The sequence below is a fragment of the Helianthus annuus genome, chromosome 9 (assembly GCF_002127325.2).
Source record: "Helianthus annuus cultivar XRQ/B chromosome 9, HanXRQr2.0-SUNRISE, whole genome shotgun sequence".
NCBI classification, from domain to species: domain Eukaryota; kingdom Viridiplantae; phylum Streptophyta; class Magnoliopsida; order Asterales; family Asteraceae; genus Helianthus; species Helianthus annuus.
The window spans coordinates 186,735,847-186,760,351 of NC_035441.2; the positions used below are offsets into that span (position 1 = coordinate 186,735,847).

Sequence of the window (24,505 nt, forward strand, 5' to 3'; positions counted from 1 at the left end):
ACCATCAACACATTTTGGGCTGCAAACCCTTTTCAAGTGGGTTGCAATATGATATTGGGGACCGTTAGAGGTGCACAAACCGGTTAATCTCAATAACCGGTTAATTGTTAACGCTTTAACCGGTTATTACTTTAACTGGTCCGAATAATTACTTTACTGGTTCGGTTAATTAACCGGTTTCTGTGCCTTTTTTTTTGAATTTTTCGGTTAATTGGTCTACCGGTTAAAAAATCAGTTAAAAATCAGTTAATAATCGATTCCTATACTAAATAACTATAACCGGTTATCAACCTACGGTTAAAAATAACCACTAATCGGTTATTCCTCAATCGATTATTCCTCAATCGGTTATCAACCGGTTACGATTACCGTTAATAACCGGTTACGGTTAATTAACCGATTACGGTTTATTAACCAATTATTTTGTACACCTCCTACTGGGGGCCACAATATCCAACTTGTTTGGCTGCAAGAGATGACTTGTGTTTTGCTTTATCTTCAACTTTAATGGTTACAATATTTCAATAAACATCTAATAAAATTGAGAGCTAGACAAAACAAAATACAATTCTATAAATAGTTCAACAATTTTATAAATAAAAATTCAAATACATATTTTTTTCAATCTTCCAAATAGGTGTTTCTTCAATCTTCATTTGATCTTTATTGATCCGATTTTCTAAAAAATAAACATTTACCAAAGAACGAACGATTAGGAACATAAAAAGACCAACCCAAATGTGATTAACATGTTAAGAATACATATATTTTCAATCTGCCCTCGATCTTCTAAATAGGTGTTTCTTCAATGTTCATTTGATCTCCATCGACCCGATTTTCTCAAAAAGCACTTAAAAAAGACCTAACGAGTAGTAACAAAAAAGACCAACCCAATGTGATTAGCATGTTAAGAATAACCGATTGAATATTACCTTTCATTAACTCGTCGAATTTCTCTTGATCCCATCTTCATTGATTTCTTTTCAAATCCAACCGACAAAAAAAAAAAAAAAAAAAAAAAAAAAAAAAAAAAAAAAAAAAAAAACTGAAAAACCAAACCGATTTAAACGGTTTCACGGTTTTAAACCAAACTATGAACATCCCTAAGATTTACTATGGTGTACGTGTTAGAAGTTATGGGATCTGTGTTCCACATTATTATAGCATCTGCTGACCAGGCGACAGAAAGAAAGTCCACTTGTGTCGTTGTAAAACACACAAACCCTTGTGGGGTAGCTTTGCGTGACGATCTGATTGAAGCGTATAGGTTAGCTGTAAAAGCCGATCCTGTGAGTGCATTTGGTGGTATAGTTAGTAGCCTTCAACAAAGAAGTCGACGAGGTTAGTTCATTCATTTCTAGTCTATTCAGCATTTTGTTAACCTTTATCATGCTATGTCATTAACTGATTTGGCAACTTGTTTATACTTTTGATCTGCTCTCTGCCTTTCATTATATGTAAGAAATATTGTTTGTTTTCCACTGTCTGAGACTATTGTAAGTAACTTTGTATAGCATGTAAATATTTGAAGTAAATGTCAATGTTAAATTTGTGTTATTGAAGGTTTACTTGCATAAATAGGTGACATTTTGACATGACACACCACCATGTCATCAAAAAAATGCATGCCACGTCATAATTTTTGTTATAGAAGGTTTACTGGCAATGTAAAACTATCCTTTCTTAAAGCAATGCCATTGTAATTGCAAAGGTTATTTTTTTATTTTTTATTTTGAGTAAACTTCCGTTTTGTTCCCTGTGGTTTGGTCACTTTAATGGTTTTGCTCCAAACTTTTCAAAATAGCCATTTTGCTTCTTGATGTTTCGGTTTTTTTGCCAGTTTGCTCCCCGCCTCTAACTCCATCCAAATTGTTTGTTTTTCCATTTTGCTCCCCACAGGGAGCAAACTGGCAACAAAACCAAAACATCAAGGAGTAAAATGGCTATTTTTAAAGGTTTGGAGCAAAACCGTTAAAGTAACCAAACCACAGAGAGCAAAACGGAAGTTTACTCTTTTATTTTTTTATCATATATGGTATCTACCGAACAGTACCGAAAATACTGATACTGAATTCTGGAAAAGTGGGTATTGTACACCGTATCAAATCTGTTAGTACAATATGGTACCGGTACGATACCGGCACTCGTTACAAAATACTCATCTCTATATGGTATCCGTACCGGTATTGTTACGGAATTTCTAGAAAAGTGGTTACCTAAATACTATACCAAAGCTATGGGTACCAAATGCATGGCCCATACGTTGAAACTGCTTTGGGCCAGTCTTACTTCCTAATCATAAAAGGGTAGAACTTACAATATTCCTTTTTAATCATAAAAGGGTTGACGAGCCAATTACTTTAGCCACAACCCAATCATAAAAGGGTTAAACTTACATAAACCTGTTTATACAAAACAGATTTGCCGAAACGCGATGGAATATTGTATAATAACAAAAAAAAAAAAAACACCTTAGTTTTATATATATATCAGTACAACATTGTTTCATCCCTCTTAAAAGTTTTAAAGGCATTTGACATTTCCACTATTAAGCGTTATGTTGGTAGAATTTGATACAGACAGAAGTAAATATTTAGTTGTGACATATAAACTAGCTTCATACGCCCGCTTGCGGTGTGCACATATAATGTATATATGTGTGGGCGCTTAGGATGTAAAAGTGAAATTGCACTAATTTTAACGTTATTTTACTAATTTCGTAGAAATAACGTTAAAAGCGGCGGACGGTTAATCATGCATCATGTAATGGCGTTGATAGCCGAAACACATGGGGGTACATGTACCAATCAGTCTTTGTCCCGATTGCTAAGTGTTATATGCCTGATGTAATGGCGTTGATAGCCGAAACACATGTACTAATTAGTCTTTGTCCCGATTGCTAAGTGTTATATGTCTGATGTTAAAGTCTTGATGCAAAACTACTATCTAGTAGAGGGTCTCACTGTAAGCAGCCTCTCTATTCCTACAGGGTAGAGGTAAGGCTGTCTAAATCTTACCTTCCTCAGAGGCTACCTTTGGTTTTGCTATTGGTAGAATTTACTGGTATGGTATGATGATGATGATATAAAGTAGCTTCAAAACATAAATGAAAAAATGTTTTTATTTTATTTTATTTTAAATGTCACATGGGGTATTTTAAAGAGTTGTCTCACTCACTCTGTATCCTTACTTTTAATGCGGGTGTGGGACTATATTGTCTTGTTGTGGGAGAATAAGTGTATGCTAGGACTGGGATGCGGGCAATCGAATCGTGTGGATAGTTTACGCCGTACGGATAGCGTTAAGAAAAGCTGGGGATAAGGTGAAAGGAGCAGCTTTCGCTAGTGATGCATGGTAATTAACTAACTAATTACACTACTAATCTCACTTTTATTTACCGCATTTCGGACGCTACGGCCCAAAATATTTCTGGATTTTTTTTCTTTCCATAATTATAACCACCACTAAATGCTCACTGGCCTACTTAGACCCTCAGGTGTGGTTCGTGATGTGGAACGGGGTGCAGACGTGGAGGGGGACCCCGAAGAGGAACACACCCGCTACTCCCTCGACCCAACGCCCATTCGTATACAACACGACACCGATGGATCTGTTTACATTTGGCGGTTTTAGTTAATTTCAAAACCCTTGGCAAATGCAATACAGATAACATCACCATGCTATGCAAATGCAATCATAAGGCCTACAAACGCTGTCGTTCCAACCGTTGACTAAAACAGCACCCCAGCACGATTTCGTTTCTTTAGCCGCGGATGACGATGTCATACCCGAAACACAACCACAAACCACGAAGACTAAGAAGGGGAAAAACGAGCTCTAAGAGATTAAGAAAAGGGAAGCAGGAAGGCGGATAGCATTCCTTAGAACCCGGACGAGTTGGAAGCGCTTGCACGGGCTTGGGTAAAGCTTCTATCGATCCGATTTTAGGTATACTTTTTTAATTTTATTTTTAAATAAAGTATTAACTAGTATTTTGACCCGCCGCGCGTTGCGGCGGCGTCGAAAGTTAAAGTAACTCGAATTTATACTGTATATTTGACCCCACTTTTTACTTAAAAAAATTACATCGCCATCAAATGAAAACGTAGCATATTTGACCCGACTTGCTTTCAAATACAGTTTACGAACATGCACAAAATAAGTAAAACATAGATAAAAAAAAGTATAATAATTTGTCCACGTTACCGTGTAAAGTCGTAAAAGTCATTTAAACCAAAGGAGGTGTCAAGTTATTAAGTAGAAAAGGTTAAGAAGGTCAAAGTTGTCAATTACCGAAAAGTTAGATGTGAATGTGCAACTTACTTAAATATAAGGGTTAATAGTGTTTCATGTCAAAAAATTAAGGGTGTAAAGTGGAAAAACTTGAAAGTGTAAGGGCCTTTTTGTTGGTTCAAAACTTTGAAGAAAAGAAATGAAACAGATTACTATTTAGATTGTTGCAAATTTAAGTATACACTAAAGAGAAATTGTTAAATCTACTCGCCAAGTTCAAACTTGTCGAAGAATTACCTAAATCATCTCACTTTTGTGTACGCCAAATTAAGCGTAGAAGTATAGAGTACTCAACGGATCAATTACTAACTATCTCTAAAAAACGATTTGAATATCTAAAACACATGTCTAATAAAACAATCAATACATGACAAAATCAAAGAAGATTTGAAAAAGTATTAGCAATTACCTAAACTTTTATTATGAATATTTCCACGCGTTCAATGCTAAGAAAGTAAATATTCAAGTGATGGTTTTTCCAACCTATATGTTTTCAGCCTAGTATCAGATCACTTTCACCTTACTTTTGATGATTATATAGCTAAATCTCAAACAAATTGATTTGAGACTGCTACACACTAAGCAGTTAATGCGGTAAAAAACTGGATATCAGTCAAGGACCAACATTTGAGATAGAGGTTATCACGGTGGGATATCGGTAATTTAATATCATGTAGAACTTACACATATATAGCAATTTAACACTAACAATTTAGTGTACTCTCCTACCATTAACAAATTAACCTTTTACAACTTGCAAAACGCTAACAATTGTAGCAAGTAGGAACTGATTAAGACTTAAAACACAAACATTAAACACTAACAATTAACCAATTAAGACTTATAACACTAATGGCAGCAATAAGAAGAAATACGAATGATAGAACTAAGAAGAAAGGTATTGATATCGGGAAAATCTGTGATATAGTCAAATATCGATCAATTATCGGATAATATTGGTACCGATATTCCGAACGATATTTGACACCGATATTTTACATGGGGACCGATAACCGATATATCGGTGATAACGGATATATCACCGAGTTAACTGCATAGTAACAGATATACTGTTAATCAAGTTATACATGTATCATAACATTTTCTCCACCTTATTCAAACATGCTAAAATATTCATATAAGATACAATTTGACCTAAGAAATCTGTTTACTTTTACCCTGGCCCCAAACAGTTCCCAAATTTTCACAATTTGGCCCTAAAAAGTACAAACTTGTTCACTTTCTATTCATCAAAAGGATCACAATTCACATATTATCTTTTGTAACATAATATACGTCTAATCAGATTAGTGAAATCAACAAATTAAACAGCCACAGTAAACCTAATTAGTGCGTGAAATCTGAAAGTAACCGTGAGTGATGCTAGTGTTGGAACCGGATTTGCATTAACCGCAGGAGCTTCTCCGGCGACCAACGTCAACGACGACGCTTTCGCTTTTGACATTTTCGATCGTACTGGTGCTGCTGCTAGCTTCGCTCTTGATCTTCTTCTTATCCGCCATACGTACACGACCGATCAATCGTTCATTCAGTTGTTCATTTAGTGAGATGATTACCGGAATTGACTGTTTTCCGGCGGAGGATTTGATCGGAGAATGGAGGAATAGGTCACCCCAATAGATCGTACACGCCTCTTGTACTTTTTCTTTTGTGAGATACATATAAAGACAAAGGTCCACCGACCTTTGTCTTTCATATTATATAAATATATGTATTTTCTTTCTAAAGAATTTTATTTTTAAATAAAGTATTAATATTTGTATTTTTTAATTTTAATTTGTAGCCAACAACCGCAAACGTGAAGGCTTTTATAACTAAATTTGTAAAGAATTTTTCAAATTGATGAACAAACGTTTTTTCTGAAGGAAGATGATCATTCAAAACAATAAGTGCTTCAGTTCCCAATTATTACATAAACGAAAGTTTTACTCGACTTTGAACAAGCCTTATTTATACAAATGACCTCGCACCAACAAGCAACATGAAGCATGAATGAAGTCGAGTCGATTAGCCGATGTAGTACATAGGATCGGGCACTTTGAAGGTGCGATCTCCGACGTTGGTACCGATCAAATCGCTCCATTGATCACCCATGTTCCCTCTAATCCTGTATCCAGCCTCTTCCAACTCTTTTCTTTTTCCTGATTTGTACTCTACTGCGGTACCATGATAATTGTCTCCCCTACACACATTATAAAAAATTATCATTAGATTACTTATTTTTATTATAAATCTGGTTATTTAATATGAAAAGCATGATTTATTAAAGTGAACTTAAAATAATGATCTTTAAAAAGTGAAATGCTGACTTTAGGATGAACTTCTCCCACTGAGTGTAACCAATATTAATCATATTTCTGATACGAGGTTCTTTGAAAGCTTCTCTTGTGCCAGTCAGAAACACAATCTTAAATCCCAACTCTATAAGTTGTTTGTAGAGTTTAAGCGACCCTGGTACCGCGGGTGCCACTCCTTTCGCCGTCCATTCGTCAAACTTGGTCGCATTATATGGTATGTACCTGAATATACAACATCAACTCATTAGACAGCGATGAAAAAACAACGTACGTTTAATTTAATGTTATTATGTAGTGGTCTGATGGTATGGTGCTTGACGCCACAAAAGTGGTGTGCATTCAAATTCTTGCAAATGTAACATTAGGTCAGGTCCGGACCTAAAGGCTTTCAAATCTAGGCAACGGCCTAGGGCCTCCAAAAAATAGGGGCCTCAAAATAAAATAAAAAATCTTTGCATAGTATGTATGTGTATTAGAGTATCAAGCCCAAATGAACAAAACAAAAACTATATTTTTTTGCAAAGCCCAACTGAAGAAACAATTTTAAAATAAAAGAGGCCCAATTCAAACTCCAAACACTAGGTAACGTCGCACATTCTCATTCTGCTCAATGGCGTTGCCGATTGGGGGAGCCATTAGAGGCGAAATTAGGAGAAATAGTGGTGTCACAAGGATAATGTAGGTTGATTAACAACTATTTTTATAGGAATCTCTATATATTACGATTCATTTAATCATTGTTTGCCCTAAATCCCTAATTAATAATTGGTTGGCCTGCAATAACCCCATCTAGACCTTATTGGCCATTAATAATCCCATCTCAGAATATTCCCCACACCAGTCTCACCTTTCACCTATTTTTTCTACAGTGGTCCCCCGTTAAAAAAACTTAACGGAGTTAAGCTTTTTTCCAAATTACAAACAATTTTTTTAGTGCTTTTGATCAGAACGATGATACGAGTCCATTGATGTAAAACTTATTTCGAAATGGTGCTCCAAGTGACTTGATTTTGGTTAATTGGAAATTTAAACACCCGAATTGAAGTGCTGTTTTCATCGTTTGGAGCACCGTTTCAACGCAAGTTTGACATCAATGGACTTGTATCGTTGTTCTAATCAAAAGCCATAAAAAATCTATTTGTAATTTGGAAAAAAACTTAACTCAGTTAAGTTTATTTAACGGGGGACCATTGTAGGAAAAATAGGTGAAAGGTGAGACTGGTGGGGGAATATTCTGAGATGGGATTATTAATGGCCAATAAGGTATAGATGAGATTATTACATGCCAATTTCCCTTAATAATTTGAATTTTTTAATTTTGATATTGTGCTTGCGATTGAGACTTAGGCCAAAAGCAGAACCGATGTTTTTTTTTATACCAATTCAAAAGGCCCCGCTTTTGCGTTTGCTTAGGCCCTCAAAAAACGTTGGGCGGGCCCCGTGTCAGGTGGCATTTAAGTGTAAAAATTGCTAACAAAAATATAGTTATTACCCGAAAGCAACGTCGTTGCTAGCGTAGTATGGGAGGTTAGAGAGTGTGGTTTCATCGATGTCGAAAACCCACACGTCCTTACCATCCCCGGTGAGGTTAAGGCCTTTGGCATACTCGTAGGCTTCAGCTGCGACATAATCTACGTCTGCGCGGTATTGTTCGCCGAGCATGTAATGCCCGACGTAGTCTACGCATGATCCGGGAATTTGCGTCCATCCTTTACGGTTGTCGGTCTCCACGGCTAGCCGCCAGCTCAAGCAGTTGAGGTCGGCGTGTTTGAGACCGGCGGAGCCGGAATGCGGCATTAGCAAGTGGATTGGAGATGCAACGGCAGTTGCAATGGTCACCATAAGGATAAGAAACGAGAGACCCATGGTTTGAATGGTACAATTGTTGCGTTTTGAAGTGGTACCATATAACATGGTTAAATAAGTTGTGTTTTGTCAAAATAGGCTTTCTTTTGTGATATATTACTAGTCTACCACTTCAATTATTAAAAGTAAAAATCATTTTTCTTTTAGTACAACTATTTTTTTGTGTATCAAAGTACAACTACTTTTTTTGTGTATCAAAATTTACTTTTCTTGCTCGTACTACGTAGATTTAGTAGTGTATTTCGAAAATCTTGGGCAATGTTTTTTCAAAAAAAAAGGTAACGAAATCAGAAAAAGTCAAATTTATTAAAAATTTACACTACTCTTGGAGCATCAAGGGGCAACGGAGGTTACTCCTTGTTACAAGGTGGGTCCGCCTCTCTGTATATTGAACATTCAAAAGATATCGCTTAGATAAAACATACTTATTTAGGGCATGTTTGGGTAAGCTTTTTAAAACAACTTATTGACTTATTGGCTTTTTGAAAAGTCATAAGCTCTAAAATGATGTTTGGCAAAGAGGGTGTATGTGAGGAGGAAAAGCCAATAAGTCAATAAGTAACAAAATCCTGACTTTTTCAAGAAGCCAATAAGTCAATAAGTTGTTTCAATAAGCTTACCCAAACATGCACTTAATCAACATTTACAAAAATCATCTTACAAAGATCTTTATTAAGTAGTTCTTTATGTTCCAAACTTTAGGTTGCTCCCTCCCTTTGCTTAGAGGGGCATATCAAACTTACAAGTAGGGGTGTGTATGGGTCAGTTTTGACTAAAAACTATAACCATAACCGCGATGTCGGTTATTGGATAACCATAACCATAACCGATCGGTTATAGTGGTTATGGTTATTCGGTTTTGATGGTTATAGCGGGTCGGTTATGGGTGGTTAACCGTGTATTTAGCTTAGCTAAGAATAACTTAATTTTTTAACATGGAATAAATTGTTATTGCATGTATGTATATATTAGTATATTACATAGTATTAAAAAATACATATAATCTATAATATTAATACCAGTTATTATCGAATATACAAATAAAGTGATATGTACATTCCATAAATTCAAATAAACATTCAACCAAAACCACAAAATGATATGAAAAACTTATAAGTACTAAAAATCTTTAAACAAAAACAGAAAATTTTAAAAATACGGTGAAAAGTCCTAAATCCTACAAAGATTTATTACATGTCGGTTCGGTTTGGTTATGGTGGGTATGGAAAAATTGATAACCATAACCGACCCACCAGTTTTTTGCACATCCCTACTTACAAGATATTAAGGCTGATTCGTTATGTATAATGGGCCGTTTAACAGTTTAAGGAAGCTTATCCCCAAGTGAAACTTACTCTATAGAAATATATTATAATCTTTGTATTTGTACACACAAATATGTCCAAAAGAAGAGTTGTGACTGCAACACCATACAAATAGTATATTAAACTATACTTTCTAGTTTTCTAACTTGTCAAATCTATAATTATTTATGTTAATTTTAGCTCATGACTATAAAGGATTTTTTTAAGGGCTTAATTACACCAAATCCACCTTCGGCAAAGCTGGGACCTTTGACCTCAATGGGAGCAACACCACATTAACATCATAACTCCAATGGTTTCGCCAAGCAACAAACGTAAAAAATTCGTACAAACCCCTAAATCATTATATAGAGAAATTGTCATGTTGTGGTAGAATAAGTGTATGCTAGGAATGGGAAGCGAGCAGCCGAATCGTGTGGATAGTTCAAGGATAGCGTTGAGGAAAGCGAGGATGAGGTGCAAGGAGCAGCTTTGGCTAGCGATTCATCTTTGCCGTTTGGTAATTAACTAACTAATTATCTAATTACACTACTAATCTTTAGTTATTAAAGTTAATGGAACAAATATAATGTTTCACTTTTAGTTATTTATTCTTTTTGAACCGTAAATTTCAATCACTGACGGACCATTGAAGTATTATCGCACCAGCAGCGGAACCATCTGATCATATCCATCTCCACTAGACGATAATGCATATATGCCTATTCAAAAGGAAACCCAATAAATTTGGAAAAAACCCCCTTGTGGGAATCGAACCCAGGACCTAATGGTCCCTAAGCCTTATCCCATCCCAAGATACCACTCGACTATAATATTATATTTGTCGCAATATTTCGACACTAGGCATGCAAGTTTTGTGTATAATTTTTCTTTCCAAAATTATGACCACCTCTAATATAAGAGTTTATAAACAAGATTGCAGTTACTTATTGATGTCACGCTATAGATGATATATAAGAGCATTCACATTCATTCCACCATATTTTCACCCTAAATTACACTAAAAAATACTACATTTTTTCACTCATTTTCAATTAAATAATACTTTTTATACCTTTATCATTATCTTTTCTCTCCTCCACTCACAACCACTTTCAAAATATATTAAAAAATTTTAGCATCATATTAAAATTACCGATATCCCACTGCGAAAGTATACTTTTAGTGTTAAATTGCTATATATATAAATTCAGCATCATATTAAAATTACCGATATCCCACTGCGATAATCAATATCTCAAATATCGGTCCTTGACCGCTTTAACTATTTGGCTCATTAGACACCGATGAATCGACATATCTTTAGTTTGATATTATGACATGGTGGTCTAGTAGTTGGAAACCTTATTAATCAAGAAATCCTAAAGGTTATTTAGTATTATTAATTTATTATTATGTAATTTAGCAAAGTCAAAGATTGTAAAAGTCAAACCGGCATGTCAGTTAGTTAACCGCCAAAACCAGAGGGTACAAATACCCTTCTCATGTACGTCAGAACCCATATTTGTTCCATCTAAATCTTTTTGATTGATTAAAGTCTAAAGATGCTAGGAGATAGTGCTATGGTGCTTGATCCTATTTAAATCTTGCAAATGTAACGTTAGATGGTATTTAGTTATTTATGTGTAAAAGAAACGCAAAGAAAAAAAAAAGTTATTACCCGAAAGCAACGTCATCGCTAGCGTAATATGGGACATTAGATAGTGTGGTCTCATCAATATCGAAAACCCAAACGTCCTTGCCGTCTCCTGTGAGGTTAAGGCCTTTGGCATACTCATAGGCTTCAGAAAAGACATAATCACAGTCCTCGCGGTATTGTTTTCCAAGCATGTAATGCCCGACATATTCTATGCATGATGTCGGAATTTGGGTCCATCCCTTGAGGTTGTCGGTCTCCACGGCCAGCCGCCAGCTCATGCAGTTAAGGTCGGAGTGTTTGAGCCCGGTGGAGCCAGAATGCGGCATTAGCAAGTGGATAGGAGATGCAACTGCGGTTGCAATGGTCACCATAAGGATAAGAAACGAGAGACCCATGTTTTGAGTACGTAGTATTAATTAGTACTACTGTTGCATTGTGAATAGGTACCATAGATCATGTTAAATAAGTTGTGTTTTGCCTAAAGAGGCTCTCTTTTGTGATATATTACTAGTCTACCACTTCAATCATTTAAAATAAAAGTATTTTTGTTTTATTTCGACTATTTTCTTATACATCAGATTTTTTTTTTTTGTTTTTTTTTGGTGTTACTTGTTTGTCCGAGAACATCGCCTTTCACGCTTCACTTCTCGTTCCTTCAGAAAATATCGCGTAGGCGAAAAGTTGTATATTCAATAAGCATTTACGAAAGATTAGCCTCCAAGTGAAACTTACTCTGTAAAAAAATATAAATTGTGTGTGTATTTGTAAACACAAATATATTCAAAAGAAGAGTTATGATTGTATCATTATAAAAATAATATGTTAAACTGTACTTTCTAGTTTTCTAACCTGTTAGCTTTAGACTATAAATAATAAAGGATTTAAACTTTGAAAAAAACAATAGTCACACATTATATTAGATTTCTCTTACAATTTCACACGTGATCTTTATAAGAATGAGTTGTGAGTTTTTGTGGTCCTCCTTGTGGTCCTCTTTCATGGAGTAATTATGAAAATGGACAAATACTATACGGATTTTGTTAACTTTATTTTGGTTATAGAATGGTGCAATATCCATTATACGGATTTTGTTTTTATTCTGGTTATAGAATGGTGCAATATCCATTATTTCTATTCTTCGGTACACAATATTAGAACTTGTGTAATGATTTAATCGTCACCTTATAAAATAATTCCAACATTACTGTCAGTCTGTCACGTAGTCATCATGAGCTCTCACTCACTTTCTTTCATTTATAGGACGTAATAGGTCATTAAGTTTACATTATCCACTACCCGTCTACTTTGTTAAAATAATATATAAATCTAATATTAAAAAAAATATGTGATTGGTCAACCTGAGCATGGAGCCCCATTCCTTCTTCCTCTTTCATCTGTTAACCTTCTAACGCCAGAGCTCTTTGACCCCCTTAACACCGTTGACAGAGCGGTGTATCACGCCGATAACACCCTGAGGATCATCCATGTATTCATGGGCGTTATACCATTACAATTAGCCTTTAAACTCGGGCAAAGACTGACTTGATATATGAAATATTAAGTACTCTTTTAACAAGTCTTTATTTTTTATAATGTTAAGTCTCCAACGAATTCTAATGTTAAGTCTCTAACGAATTCATATATTTATGTATTAACTTTTTTAACGTTGTATAAATTTTTTGAATTAATTACACAAATAGTGCATGTGGTTTGACATTAGTCACAAATTTTGCGTCTAAGTTCAAAAAATTGCATCTTTGCGTCTAACACTAGCTTTCGTAAAAAGATGAGTTAATTGCCCGGATAGTCCCTGTGGTTTTACGTTTTTTCACATTCAGTCCTCACCTTTTAAAAATAGCAGGTATGCTCTCTATGGTTTGCTCACTTGTTACTCGAATAGTCCCTACATTGGATAGACGTTAAGCTATTCAGTTAATTATACGTAAAATTACAAAAATACCCTTACGAATAAATATAAACTTAATAAAGAATTTTTTTAATTAATATCAAGTGAGCCCCACCAATATAAAACAAAAGAAACTAAGTTAAAACTGAGCCCTAGGCCCACCTCACCCTCCCCTCTTCATTCCAAAATAACCACCACCTGAAACCATATATCACCACCCTCTTCAACCACCATCACCGTAACACCACCTCCCTTCCCTTTCATTTGAAGCCCTAACCAACATCAACCACCATACCTGACATCATCACGACCATCTACCACCCTCGAAACCACCAGACCACCTCATATTCACATTCGCATCAACATCGATTGGCAGTTTTGAGTTTTGGGCGTTTACTTGTAAATTGGTTGATTTTGTAAATTGACATCAAAGATGGAATTTTGCCGGAAGAATATGGCAAAGATTACAGCGGTCAAAGTTTTCCGAAAGTGTTTGTTGGCGTTAACCTTCACATCTGTGATTCCAAGTTGGCTTCTTATTGTGTGGAATGATGATGAGCAGGAGGAACATTTAGATCTAAAGGGAGCACCCACTTACTACAGTTGAAGCAATGAGACGCAACTTCAAGAAATGGTTTTTTAGTGGTGGGGTTTTAGGTGTTTGATTTGGTGGGTAGTGAAGAAATGGTGGATGGATGAAGGCAGTGGGTGGTAAGACCATGGGGTATGGGGCGGGAGTTTGGGCATGGGTTGGAGGAAAACGCCCAAGCCATCACCTTGGGTGGGCTTGGGTTGTGGCGTGGCCTCTTGGGGCTTGGCTTTCAAGCCGGGCGTGGGGCGGTATGGCGAAGCGAGCTGGCTGATTCTCATTGGGTCACCCGCCACGTCAGGCGGTTGTTTTAAAATTTTGAATTTTAAAATTCAAACTGGTCCCCCCATCCCCCCATCTTCTATACCCGCCCAACCCACGCCCCGCCATACCCCGCGGACACGTAACCTGGCAGTGGGCTGGCTCCCTTTACACGTGTCACCAAATGCCCAACCCAAGCCCCAACCCAAGCCCCACGGTCTAAGAGTAGGATGGTTGGGTAGTGATGGGGATGGGCCCACTTAAATCATTTTAAATAATAAATCAGATTTTAATGTTTAGTAAGGATAATTTAGTAATTTCACACCAATTTAACTGATCAAACTCCCTAGGGACTACCCAAGTAACAAGTGAGCAAAGCGTAGGGAGCATACCTGCTATTTCCAATAAATGAGGATTAAACGTAAAAAAACGTGAAACCACAATGACTATCCGGACAATTAACTCTAAAAAAACTAGGTTTTAAACCCCGCGCGCTTTGCGGCGCGCAATCGATCCATGTTCAAAACTCAATAAGAAACCTTCTCGAATGATGAGCTACCGGAAAAGTCTTCTTAGGTATGAATAATTTGGTTTGTTATCAAACCGCAATGATTGACGATCGTGATTTCTGTTTAGACAAGACTTGCAGTGAACTTCTTTTATAATAAAGATGTCATTCAACTTCCAAAGTTTGTACATGCAATTTGATGCAGGAATGTCAAAAAAACTAACAGATAAAGCAAAAAAAAGTCTTCTGTTTACACAATCCAGAATAAGCATATTACATATAGCATCCTAAAAGGTGTATATATAGTCTGAAGCTAAAGCTCTCCTTAAGCCACCTTTCAATTCTCTCTTAAGCAATGGAAAATGATCTGAAGGAACTACAACTCCTCCCCATACCATGCACCACACCCTCCTATTCACGTACCTTACCATGGTCATCGGACCTCATGACTTCCAATCAGACTGCATTATCATTATCTTAATTGGACTTGTCACTTCGGATACGATTCCTTAATACTTCAATGCAAATTAGTACAGCGATAACACAATCAGAATTCCTACACTATTAAACAAAATAACATCATGACACAAATATATGGAAACTATGTTAAGTTTTCCGGGCCCCAATCAATGCGATTTAAAGAAGTTACAGGTACTTTTATAAACAGAAGTAATAAATTAATCAAGTAATACCTAACAGTTTTGTTAATAAATCCTAGTATTTATGTGCTTTTGAACTACTTAACTGTATTAGTGAGTAAAATACTGCCAAATCTTTCGCATAACAGGTAAAAGTAAAACTGAAGGCCTGACAACCAAATCATCAGTAACGCTATCGGCTTAAGGCTTTTAATGTTTATACATTTTACTGAAAAGAAAAACGGTTGCCAATTCAGAAAGTTTTAGCTGTATCATTCTTGATATTAGGCTAAGGGGTATGGGGGTCATTGTTGGGTCATTATTTGCCACATAGGACCATTATTCATGCGCTACACCACTCCCTCATTAAATCATGGTGATTCGCCAGCATTAAACCACGACAACCGCAACCCTCCCATTTGATAATTTTAAGACAAAAATAAATTAAAAAAAATAAAGAGGATAGTGATTTAACACCTATGTAAAGGGTAATGGTGGTCATGAGGAACATAACCATACCCTATAGCCTTATCAGTCAAATATCAGAGATAAAAAAGAGACTCGACTGTCTCTGGCATGAATATGTTCCACGATGTACCCACGATCATGTCCTACAAAATTATTGGTAACACTAAGATATAAGAAAGAAAAAGGGAAAAAAACTGCCAAAAAGAAAATATTGAACAATCCCTTGGTTTTAGCAAGGGCGAGGCGCTATGAGGAGTTTAGGCCCTGAAAGCCGAGGCATAAGACAAGAGCTTCACGTACGCGAAACGTTGCTCTATGTACAACCAAAAGTTGCATCTCTCATCTCTTATGTATGTCAACCTTTTTATCAAGTAACCATTCAAAATCTCTTCACCCGTTTGGTTGTTTTTACATATCAGCCTTCTACGGGCCCTAAATTCGACGTAATGTGTATGAAGCGCCATCTCAAGGCCCTGAGGCGTCTCCTGACCACCTCACACCTCTGGTGTAAATGATTTTTTTATAACCAAGGACAATCCTTAAAAGAACTTGTTTTTATTATTAATGGTGAAGAATTAACACAATACCTCTTGTGTCAAATTTTAAAAATTTGCTGGAATCATCAGGACCATAACCATATGACCCTAATGCTATCATTAACTTTCTAATTATCTATTGATGATTTGGTATCCAACATTACCTTAAGTAAAAGATGACGTGCAGTCTTGCGGACCAAGCTCAATAGACCTTTCCTTAATGTATCCCACATCTCTCTGTTTTAATTAGAAAGCAAAAGATAAGGTAATTAAAACACATAAACTGTATAGCGGTTGTTAACTTTAGTTGACAGCTTCAATCAAACGAAAAAATTAGGGTAAATAAAAAGGGGACTATAAAATTGCCTATGAAATTGAAGAAGCTTACGATCATTAGAGTATAATGAAACTGCGTGCAAAGCTCTCCTAATCGTCTCCATTGTGTTTGAATCTGTAGTATAAAAATCGAAGAAATCAATCTTGAATCGACGTATCCCTCTCATATTCTCTGCTCCTCTTTCCTGTACTTCAATTTCAACGAAGGTAGATACAGCGATTTAGGATTCTTTAGTTACTATATGATCCGATCTACAGGAAAATAGAGACATGCAGGTGATAAGAGCTTACCGGACTCTCGCCGGAACACCGATTCAAGTCTCTGAGGCTGCGGTTGTTCAAGATCACCCTCAAGTCTCCCATTCTGTCTCTAGATCAACCGATGAGAGTCACCGGCACCCGTCAAAAGTAAACTTTCAATATGAACACATCTGGTTTGTTTAGACGTGTGTTCGAAGGCTCAGATATACTACCTCATTGTGGCTGCAAATCATCGGATTGCCACGCCAAAACAACGAAAATAGAGGATTTTCTTATATCATCACCGCCCATTTAATTTTCTATCTGTTACAATTTGCACCAAAAAAGTCAACAACTACATACACAAACTAAAACATGTTAAATTGTTTATTTCAATATAACCCATAAAAAAACCCAAAAGTCCCTATAACAGAAAGGAACAAAATTGATAGAAACAAACAAACCCAAATCAATCTATTAAGAGTAGCACCGAAAGCAACATCATCAACAGTAAAATTCAAATATGAACACATCTGATTTGGTTAGATGTGTTTCGTAGGCTCAAATACACTACCTCATTGTGGCTGCAAATCATCAAATTGCCAAGCCAAAACAACCAAGATAGTTGAATTTTTTACATCATCATGGCCTATTTAATTTTCTCTCTGGTACAATGTTCATGTTCCTCATGTTCTCAAAGTACAGCTAGCAACAAAAACCCACATAAAACAAAATCCATACCTTTCACGCGCCCACGCTAAGGCAAAATCAACATCCGATTTACAGTCATTATATGAATTCATCACAGCTCAGATACGAAAAGATCATGATCATCCTTTAACCTGCTCAGTGGCGCTATGGTTGCAACCGGAGTTGCCATACCAAGTAGCAAGCCACCATCATCGTTGGGTAGGCAAAAGGCCGAGACCTCGCAAGAATCCCAGTTGCCGTCGCCTAAAACATCAACAAAGATTTTATGTTTAAACTCGTCGCCGCCAAGACTGTCGGAATCCGCCGGTGGTGACCCTCTGGTTACTACCCTTCTCTCTTCGTAAAAAAAAGGGTAAGATTTAAAGCCAAAGACAGGCGTCTCAAGGGAGATGACCGCCCAAATAGTTCAATCGGAACAAACCAAGACCAAAACCACTGCTCATTTCCATTGCTCTATTAATTGAGTAGTATAGTATATAAAATATTACTGAACTTCATTTTATATCTAAACAGTCTCTAGTCTCTGTGTCATGAACCCTAGAATTTTCAATAATTGCGGTAAAAAATTACCCCCAAATTGAAAATTCAGTGCCCATGCAAAACAAACCCAAAGATTTCACCTACGAAAAAAGAAAATCCCAACAAACCCAATTTCTAGTTTGCAAGATCAAGAAACCCCAAAATTGCAGATTTTGTGATTTTCTCACATGAATACAGATAGAAGAAAGTGAATGTGAACGAACCAGACGGTTGAGTAGCAGCGGTTCTCTGGTAGTGGGTGGTTGGTCGTCGGCAAACAGGCAAAGAAGAGACATGTCTTCTGTTCAATAGCCTGGATATGAACCATCCCATCGTACAATCTTTCAGGCAGGTTCCAAGAAACCCACAAAACAGAGACACCGGACGGTGTCCGTCGTGGTGGTGTGACGGTGGTGGCCCTCCGGTCACCGCCCTTGTCTCTCCCTTTTCTTCCTTTCTCTCACTTCTCTTATGAGGTTGAAAAAAGAGTTAAAAAGTGAAGATACGTGTCTCAAAGGGGGATGACCGTCCAAATAGATAAATCAGAAGAAACCACGATAAAAATTACTGTTCATTCCCTTTACTTATTATAGTTATTAATAATAATAATAATAATAATAATAATAATAATAATAATAATAATAATAATATGTTAGATTTATATAAAATGATTATTTCACTCTCACATGAACCATGAATGTTATTTATATTTATATAATATAAATTTATATAATATAAATTTGTAACATTTCAAGGCATATAGTTTTGTACATTTACTTTAGTTGGTGTTTCATGTTTTAGTTAGTTGTACCCTTAGTTTAGAAGGTTGTAGCTTTTGTTTTATTATTATATAATAAGAATAAGAATTGATTTATTACCTCCTTGGTTTTTATATTGAAGTAATTTTTTTCTTTTATTGTTTTTTAGTTAAAACTAGGATTGCGACCCGCCGCAATGCGGCGGAGATTCTTTAGTTATAACTAAGTCAATCTAGGACCCGCATGTTATGTTAAACCTGTCAAACGGGGAAAAATAGACGATGTAAAAACGTTCACCCATACATGCACGTTGCGTCGTGTTAACTCGCAAAATTTAGAACGAAACGTAAAAACGTTAAACAAAAGACGCACGTTGCGATGTGTTAAGTCACAAAATTTAGAACCAAGCATAAAGCGAAAAATTTGCGGAAAATAAAAACTATAAAGGACCAAAGTTGAAAGTAAAAAAAGTTATGAGGATAGATTGCAAAAGATAAAAAGTTTTGGTTAAAAATAAAAAAAACAAATAGTTTTGAGTTAAAAGTAATTTATAAAATACCTTTGGGTGAAAAGTAAAAAAAATCAATTTTTTTTTTGGAAAACCCCCAAAGCCAACGTTACGACAACCATATGCATAACCATTTTTTCTTTGAAAACCCCTCAAATCACACCCCGCGTTGCGGCAGGACGTAAAACGGTGTCAAATAGTATTAATGTCCCACAACCGTCATTGACCACCAACACTGACTCGACCTAGGATATGCGTGTTGCGACGAAGCTGTCAAACATGGAAAAATAGAGGTAAAAGCGTTGAACCACACATGCACGTTGCGTCGTATTAACTCGAAAAAATTAGAACTATACGTAAAACGAAAATTTGCGAAAGATGAAAAGTATAAGTGACTAAAGTTGTGAAGTTAAATTGCAAATAATGAAAAGTTTTGGGTTAAAGTCAAAAAATAAATTATCTAGGGTTAAAATTGTAAAAGGTAAAAACATTTGGGTTAAAAGTAAAAAATAAACTTTTTTTTTTGAAAAACACTCATAGCACAATATACAACTAATGAAGCACAAAAAAGTTGCAAAGTTATATATGGAATAATTGTTTATATGGTCTTCAAGTTTTGTGTTTTTTTTTCGTTATGTTAAAGTTTTTCGGTATAAATTCGAGTTTATCTATATTTTATGCCAACTCGCAATATAAATTTGTGTTTATATTTGTCTACGTTTTACGTCACATGACAGTACAAATTCACATTTTTGTTTTACAATTTATACCCTACAACCTAAGTTTTACGTCACGTGGCAGTATAGATTAATGTTTTTACTTTACAATTTTTTGACGTCGTTGGCTTTCTACTTAGTACGGTTTTACAACTTACGTGCCCGCAACGCAGGTGTTAAATACTAGTTTTATTTTATTTATGTAGTTACAGGGCTACTAATAAATTACATGGGCTAGTTTCTCACACTAGGTAATTCCTCCTACACTCTCATGTTTATTTATTTTCGAACAATGATTTTTTCCTTTTTTTTTCTTTTTTTTTTTTCTTGGGCACAACCTTTTGGTTGCGAGACTCCCTTCGCCATCATGTTTATGATCTTCCCTTATCAGTATGATATGGTCCGACTAGCATAATTTAACAACTAATTATTAGTCTCATCATTTTCAAAAACAATTATATCTTACATTCTTACCCTAGATTCTTTTGTTTTTTACTTCAAGTGTGCATATACATTTGGATCATCATCGATAAACTTTAAATTTTTACGTTTTCGTGGTTCTTCATTGATATTTTGTAGAGCTCAACCAAATGTTTGGGCGTATGACACCGTGGTACATGTGAGAAGATGATTTGGTATTCTATATCCATAAAAAGTATTTTCAGAAATTTTGGTACACTTGATTTTTATTTCCTCTTGTTAGGCTATGGGTATGTGGGTGGCGGATTAGATCATAGATTGCCAAACAGGACATGATTCTCGTGATACACTCCCCTTCCCAAACTATGGTGGTTCACATGGTTTAATATGGCAACTATGACTCCGTTTCAATTAATTAAGGGATTTTGATTGGTGAGGGTGGACAATGGATGATAGTGGGGGTCATGATCCACACCACATAGCCTTATCATATGGTTTGAAACTATGAGGACCACATTGCCACGCGTTGTTATGACCACGTTCGTGGTTATGCTAATGATAATAATCATGTTCATGAAAGTTACAACAACATAACTTTAATTTAAATGTAATGCTAATTAGAGGACGATCGGTATATAATATATAGCTTTATTTTATATTAATCATGTAACATATGTACACTACTTTAACTAGTTTTTATATTTTATAGTATTGAAGATGAGAGGGAGTCAAAACTATAAAGAATTGGTACGATCAAATTGTTATTGGTATTGGTATTTTATTTAAAAACTAAAAGATGAACATAAATTTCAAATTCAAGGTAAAGTCTCTTGAATTGTAGAGAATGGTGTTTAGTTAATGATGGATTGATGGCAACCATACTAGTAGGAATATGGGCTCAAAGGCTGAAACTAATTGGGCTGAACTTCAAATTACGAATTTACGACGCGGTTGTTCGCAAGGAGCTGAATCTAATTGGGCTGAAACTGTAGCAATGTTTATATATTTTTTTAATGTTATAAACTTATAACAATTTTAAACTAGTAAATTTCCTCACGCGATATGACGGGTCCAAATGTAAAGTAACTCGGATTTATACGGTAAAGACCGCAATCGTTTCTAAACAAAAGTTACGTCAATCGTAGATAAACTGAAGATGTACATAAAAATAAGTACGGTAACGTTATATGGCCCAACTTATTTGCGAAAGAAATTTAAGTCGAACACCAACCTAAACTTATACCGACACGTACATAAAAATAAGTAAATATTACGTTTTTTAAGTTAAAAATATATCGTCCGTTGCGGTGGCGTCGAAAAGTAAAGATTGTCGAATTTATAAAGTCTAATGAAAACATATTATATTTGACCTGACTTGTTGTAAAACAAAATTTATGTCAAAACATATATCAACTCAAAACGTAAAAAAAAGGAAAAAAATATATTATATTTGAGCGTACACATTTTCAAAAAAACGTAATCAACTTGAATATATACCGATCACGTACATAAATATACACATGTAAAAAAATGACTATAAAGTTTTTAGAAAGTTAAAGGGTTTTAACTACTAATACTAAATGTTGAAGGGTAAAAATTAAAATAAGAGTGAATTGCAAGTTTTGTCCTTTATCTTTATACCTAATTGCAGGCGGTGTCCTTTATCTTTAAAATTGACGAGTTTTGTACTTAATGTTTTAAATTGCTGCATGTTATGTCCTTTAACACTAACCTAGTTAAATTTTTCTGTTAACTCAAATTACATAAGGGCATTTTAGTCTTTTTACCTTTTTATTTAAAAATAATTTAACAAATAAAACAAAAATAAACAAAGATTAAGGGGGTGTTTGGCCTAGCTTTTTTATCCAGGCTTATAGCTTTTTTAGCTTATTTTTACAAAATAAGCACTAATGGGTGTTTGGTTTAGCTTTTTAAGCTTGTGCTTATTAGCTTATATAAGCTAATTCCAAGAAGCTTATCGGAACATGCTTATTTAGCTTATTTGAATAAGCTTATTTGAAGTTTATGGTTTTTTTCTCATAACACACAATGATATTATACCCCTTCCCATAATACAAAATAACTTAACAAACAACTAAAGATTAATTATTGATTATCAACTTGTAGAATATAAGCTAATCCAAACACTTCAAAATAGCTTATCAAATGAAAGAAAATAAGCATAAGCTACTTAAAAATATAAGCATAAGCCAAAAAAATAAAAGCTAGGCCAAACACCCCCTAATATAGTATATACGTATATTTTGTATGAATATATAACAAATCCCTTTGTCTCTCTTTCTTCCTCTCTCTCACTACCGCCACCACCATCATCACCACCAACCGCCACCACCACCCATGCTACTTGCCACCGTCTTGAAAAATCACAGAATCCACTATTGTTGCTAGCATTTCCTACCTAGAAAAATGGGTTTGTAAAGAAGATCTCAGCAACAAATTAGTTCAAAAACATCTTGCAAGTACCAGAGCAATCAAAACTTGCTGTAAAAAAAATAAAGCAATTGATGTTGACTCTTATGTTGCTTTACACGGACGAATGATCTGTCAGCTATTTCTTCACAACAAATTTCTTTTGTTCTTAAATTCTACTAATTTCAACAGAATACTAACATTCAAGGCCCTAATTGTCCATGCTATGACTTTTTGAAAAACTCAAAATAAAGATCATTTCAATTACAAAATAATGAACTTCTTATACACATAATTGAATTAGGCTAAATCTAACAGAAATCAACAAAGTTATCAACGAGTCTCCGGCCGTCACAGTTCTTGGTCGTTCCGAGAGAGAGAGAGAGAGAAAGATAATCGGAGATTGATTCAAGTCCGGCCACCGTAGTGGTTCTTTTAGGTCGTTCAGAGAGAGAGAGAGATCTGTGATTTCCGGTCATTCTGAACATCTCCGACCCTGCGATTTCAGATCTGAGAGAGAGAGAGAGAGAGAGAGAGAGAGATGGGACCTGATGAAAGTGGCGGTTACCGTTTTCATATCTGTGAAATGGTGTGTGCTTCTTTTTGGCCGGATTTGGTTGTTATGGTGGTGAATTTGGTTGTGGTGGTGGAAGAAGGTGGTTGAATTGGTACTAAGAGAGAGAGAGAGAGAGAGAGAGTTGGGAGGAAAAGAGGGGTTTTGTTAGTGAGAAAGATATGCAGTAAATATTTAATTTTTTTTCTTTTAAGGTTTTTTTAATAGCAGGGTAAAAAGACAGATATGTCCTCATGTGCAAGTCACATGATCAGATTTAACAGAAAAAATAAACTAGGTTAGGGTTAAAGGACATAACATGCAGGAATTTAAAACATTAAGTACAAAACTCGTCAATTTTAAAGATAAAGGACACCGCCTGCAATTAGGTATAAAGATAAAGGACAAAACTTGCAATTCACTCTTAAAATAAACAAATAATCAACTTAAAAAACATTCTTATTAAACGGCTATCCATCTTCAGTCTTGATTTCTAAGTCTCAAACTTTAGGTTGCTCTTCCTTTTGCTTACTGGGGCATATCAATTATCAAACCTACGAGCTATTAGGGATAGTTTGTTTTATATAATGGGATGTTAAATATATTAAGTGGTTATTTGTTTAGTTTTTAATGGGGCTTTAATTGTTCATGTCGTTTATTGGTTCATTATTTAATGGTTCAGATTGTTTTCTTTTCCTAGCAGATGTCTGAATGGTTGAGACATATGCCACTGAATGGTTAAGCATTATTTATTTTGAAGAAACACAGAACTAATTATAGGGATTAATCAGTTTGTTTTATGTTTCTACCATAGTGGTTAATCTTCTAATGAATATCTGAGCTCCGACTTGATGTTCAATCCTGCAAAACAGAACACCGTTACTCGTCAAGAGGGGAATGTGGGGTTTCCTTCTTAACCGGGCTCCGGCATGAGAATAAGCGACTGCTTTGGGAGGATAATTAAGTG

General features: G+C 35.4%; 1 protein-coding gene and 3 long non-coding RNA genes across 18 annotated transcripts; 1 reads left to right on the top strand and 3 right to left on the bottom strand.

Annotated features, from left to right (window-relative positions):
- Positions 1-2,569: 2,569 nt before the first annotated feature.
- Positions 2,570-4,108, top strand: LOC118482291. The gene is made up of 2 exons (XR_004868248.1): positions 2,570-3,354; positions 3,489-4,108. It is a non-coding gene; the product is annotated as an uncharacterized LOC118482291 (long non-coding RNA).
- Positions 4,109-5,516: 1,408 nt separating this feature from the next.
- Positions 5,517-11,914, bottom strand: LOC110880195 (acid phosphatase 1). 2 transcript variants are annotated; one of them, XM_022128776.2, is made up of 3 exons: positions 11,463-11,914; positions 6,624-6,833; positions 5,517-6,496 (listed from the first exon to the last, which is right to left on the bottom strand). In XM_022128776.2, exons 1-3 carry the CDS (start codon positions 11,834-11,836, stop codon positions 6,322-6,324), a joined length of 759 nt encoding a protein of 252 aa, XP_021984468.1. In that variant the 5' UTR covers positions 11,837-11,914; the 3' UTR covers positions 5,517-6,321. The 2 variants fall into 2 exon arrangements, with proteins under 2 accessions (XP_021984468.1, XP_021984467.2); XM_022128775.2 differs by lacking the exon at positions 11,463-11,914 and adding an exon at positions 8,104-8,506.
- A 2,932-nt stretch (positions 11,915-14,846) lies between these two features.
- LOC110880193 lies at positions 14,847-18,672 on the bottom strand. Of its 14 annotated transcripts, none has more exons than XR_002559257.2 (6): positions 17,665-18,670; positions 16,975-17,247; positions 16,736-16,873; positions 16,512-16,584; positions 15,821-15,954; positions 14,847-15,261 (listed from the first exon to the last, which is right to left on the bottom strand). It is a non-coding gene; the product is annotated as an uncharacterized LOC110880193 (long non-coding RNA). The 14 variants fall into 14 exon arrangements; XR_004868254.1 differs by having other exon boundaries at positions 14,847-15,954; positions 17,665-17,877; positions 18,378-18,669; XR_004868259.1 differs by having other exon boundaries at positions 15,863-16,584; positions 17,665-18,672.
- A 3,967-nt stretch (positions 18,673-22,639) lies between these two features.
- LOC110880192 lies at positions 22,640-23,715 on the bottom strand. Its single transcript, XR_002559254.1, has 2 exons — positions 23,534-23,715; positions 22,640-22,974 (listed from the first exon to the last, which is right to left on the bottom strand). It is a non-coding gene; the product is annotated as an uncharacterized LOC110880192 (long non-coding RNA).
- Between the last annotated feature and the right edge of the window lie 790 nt (positions 23,716-24,505).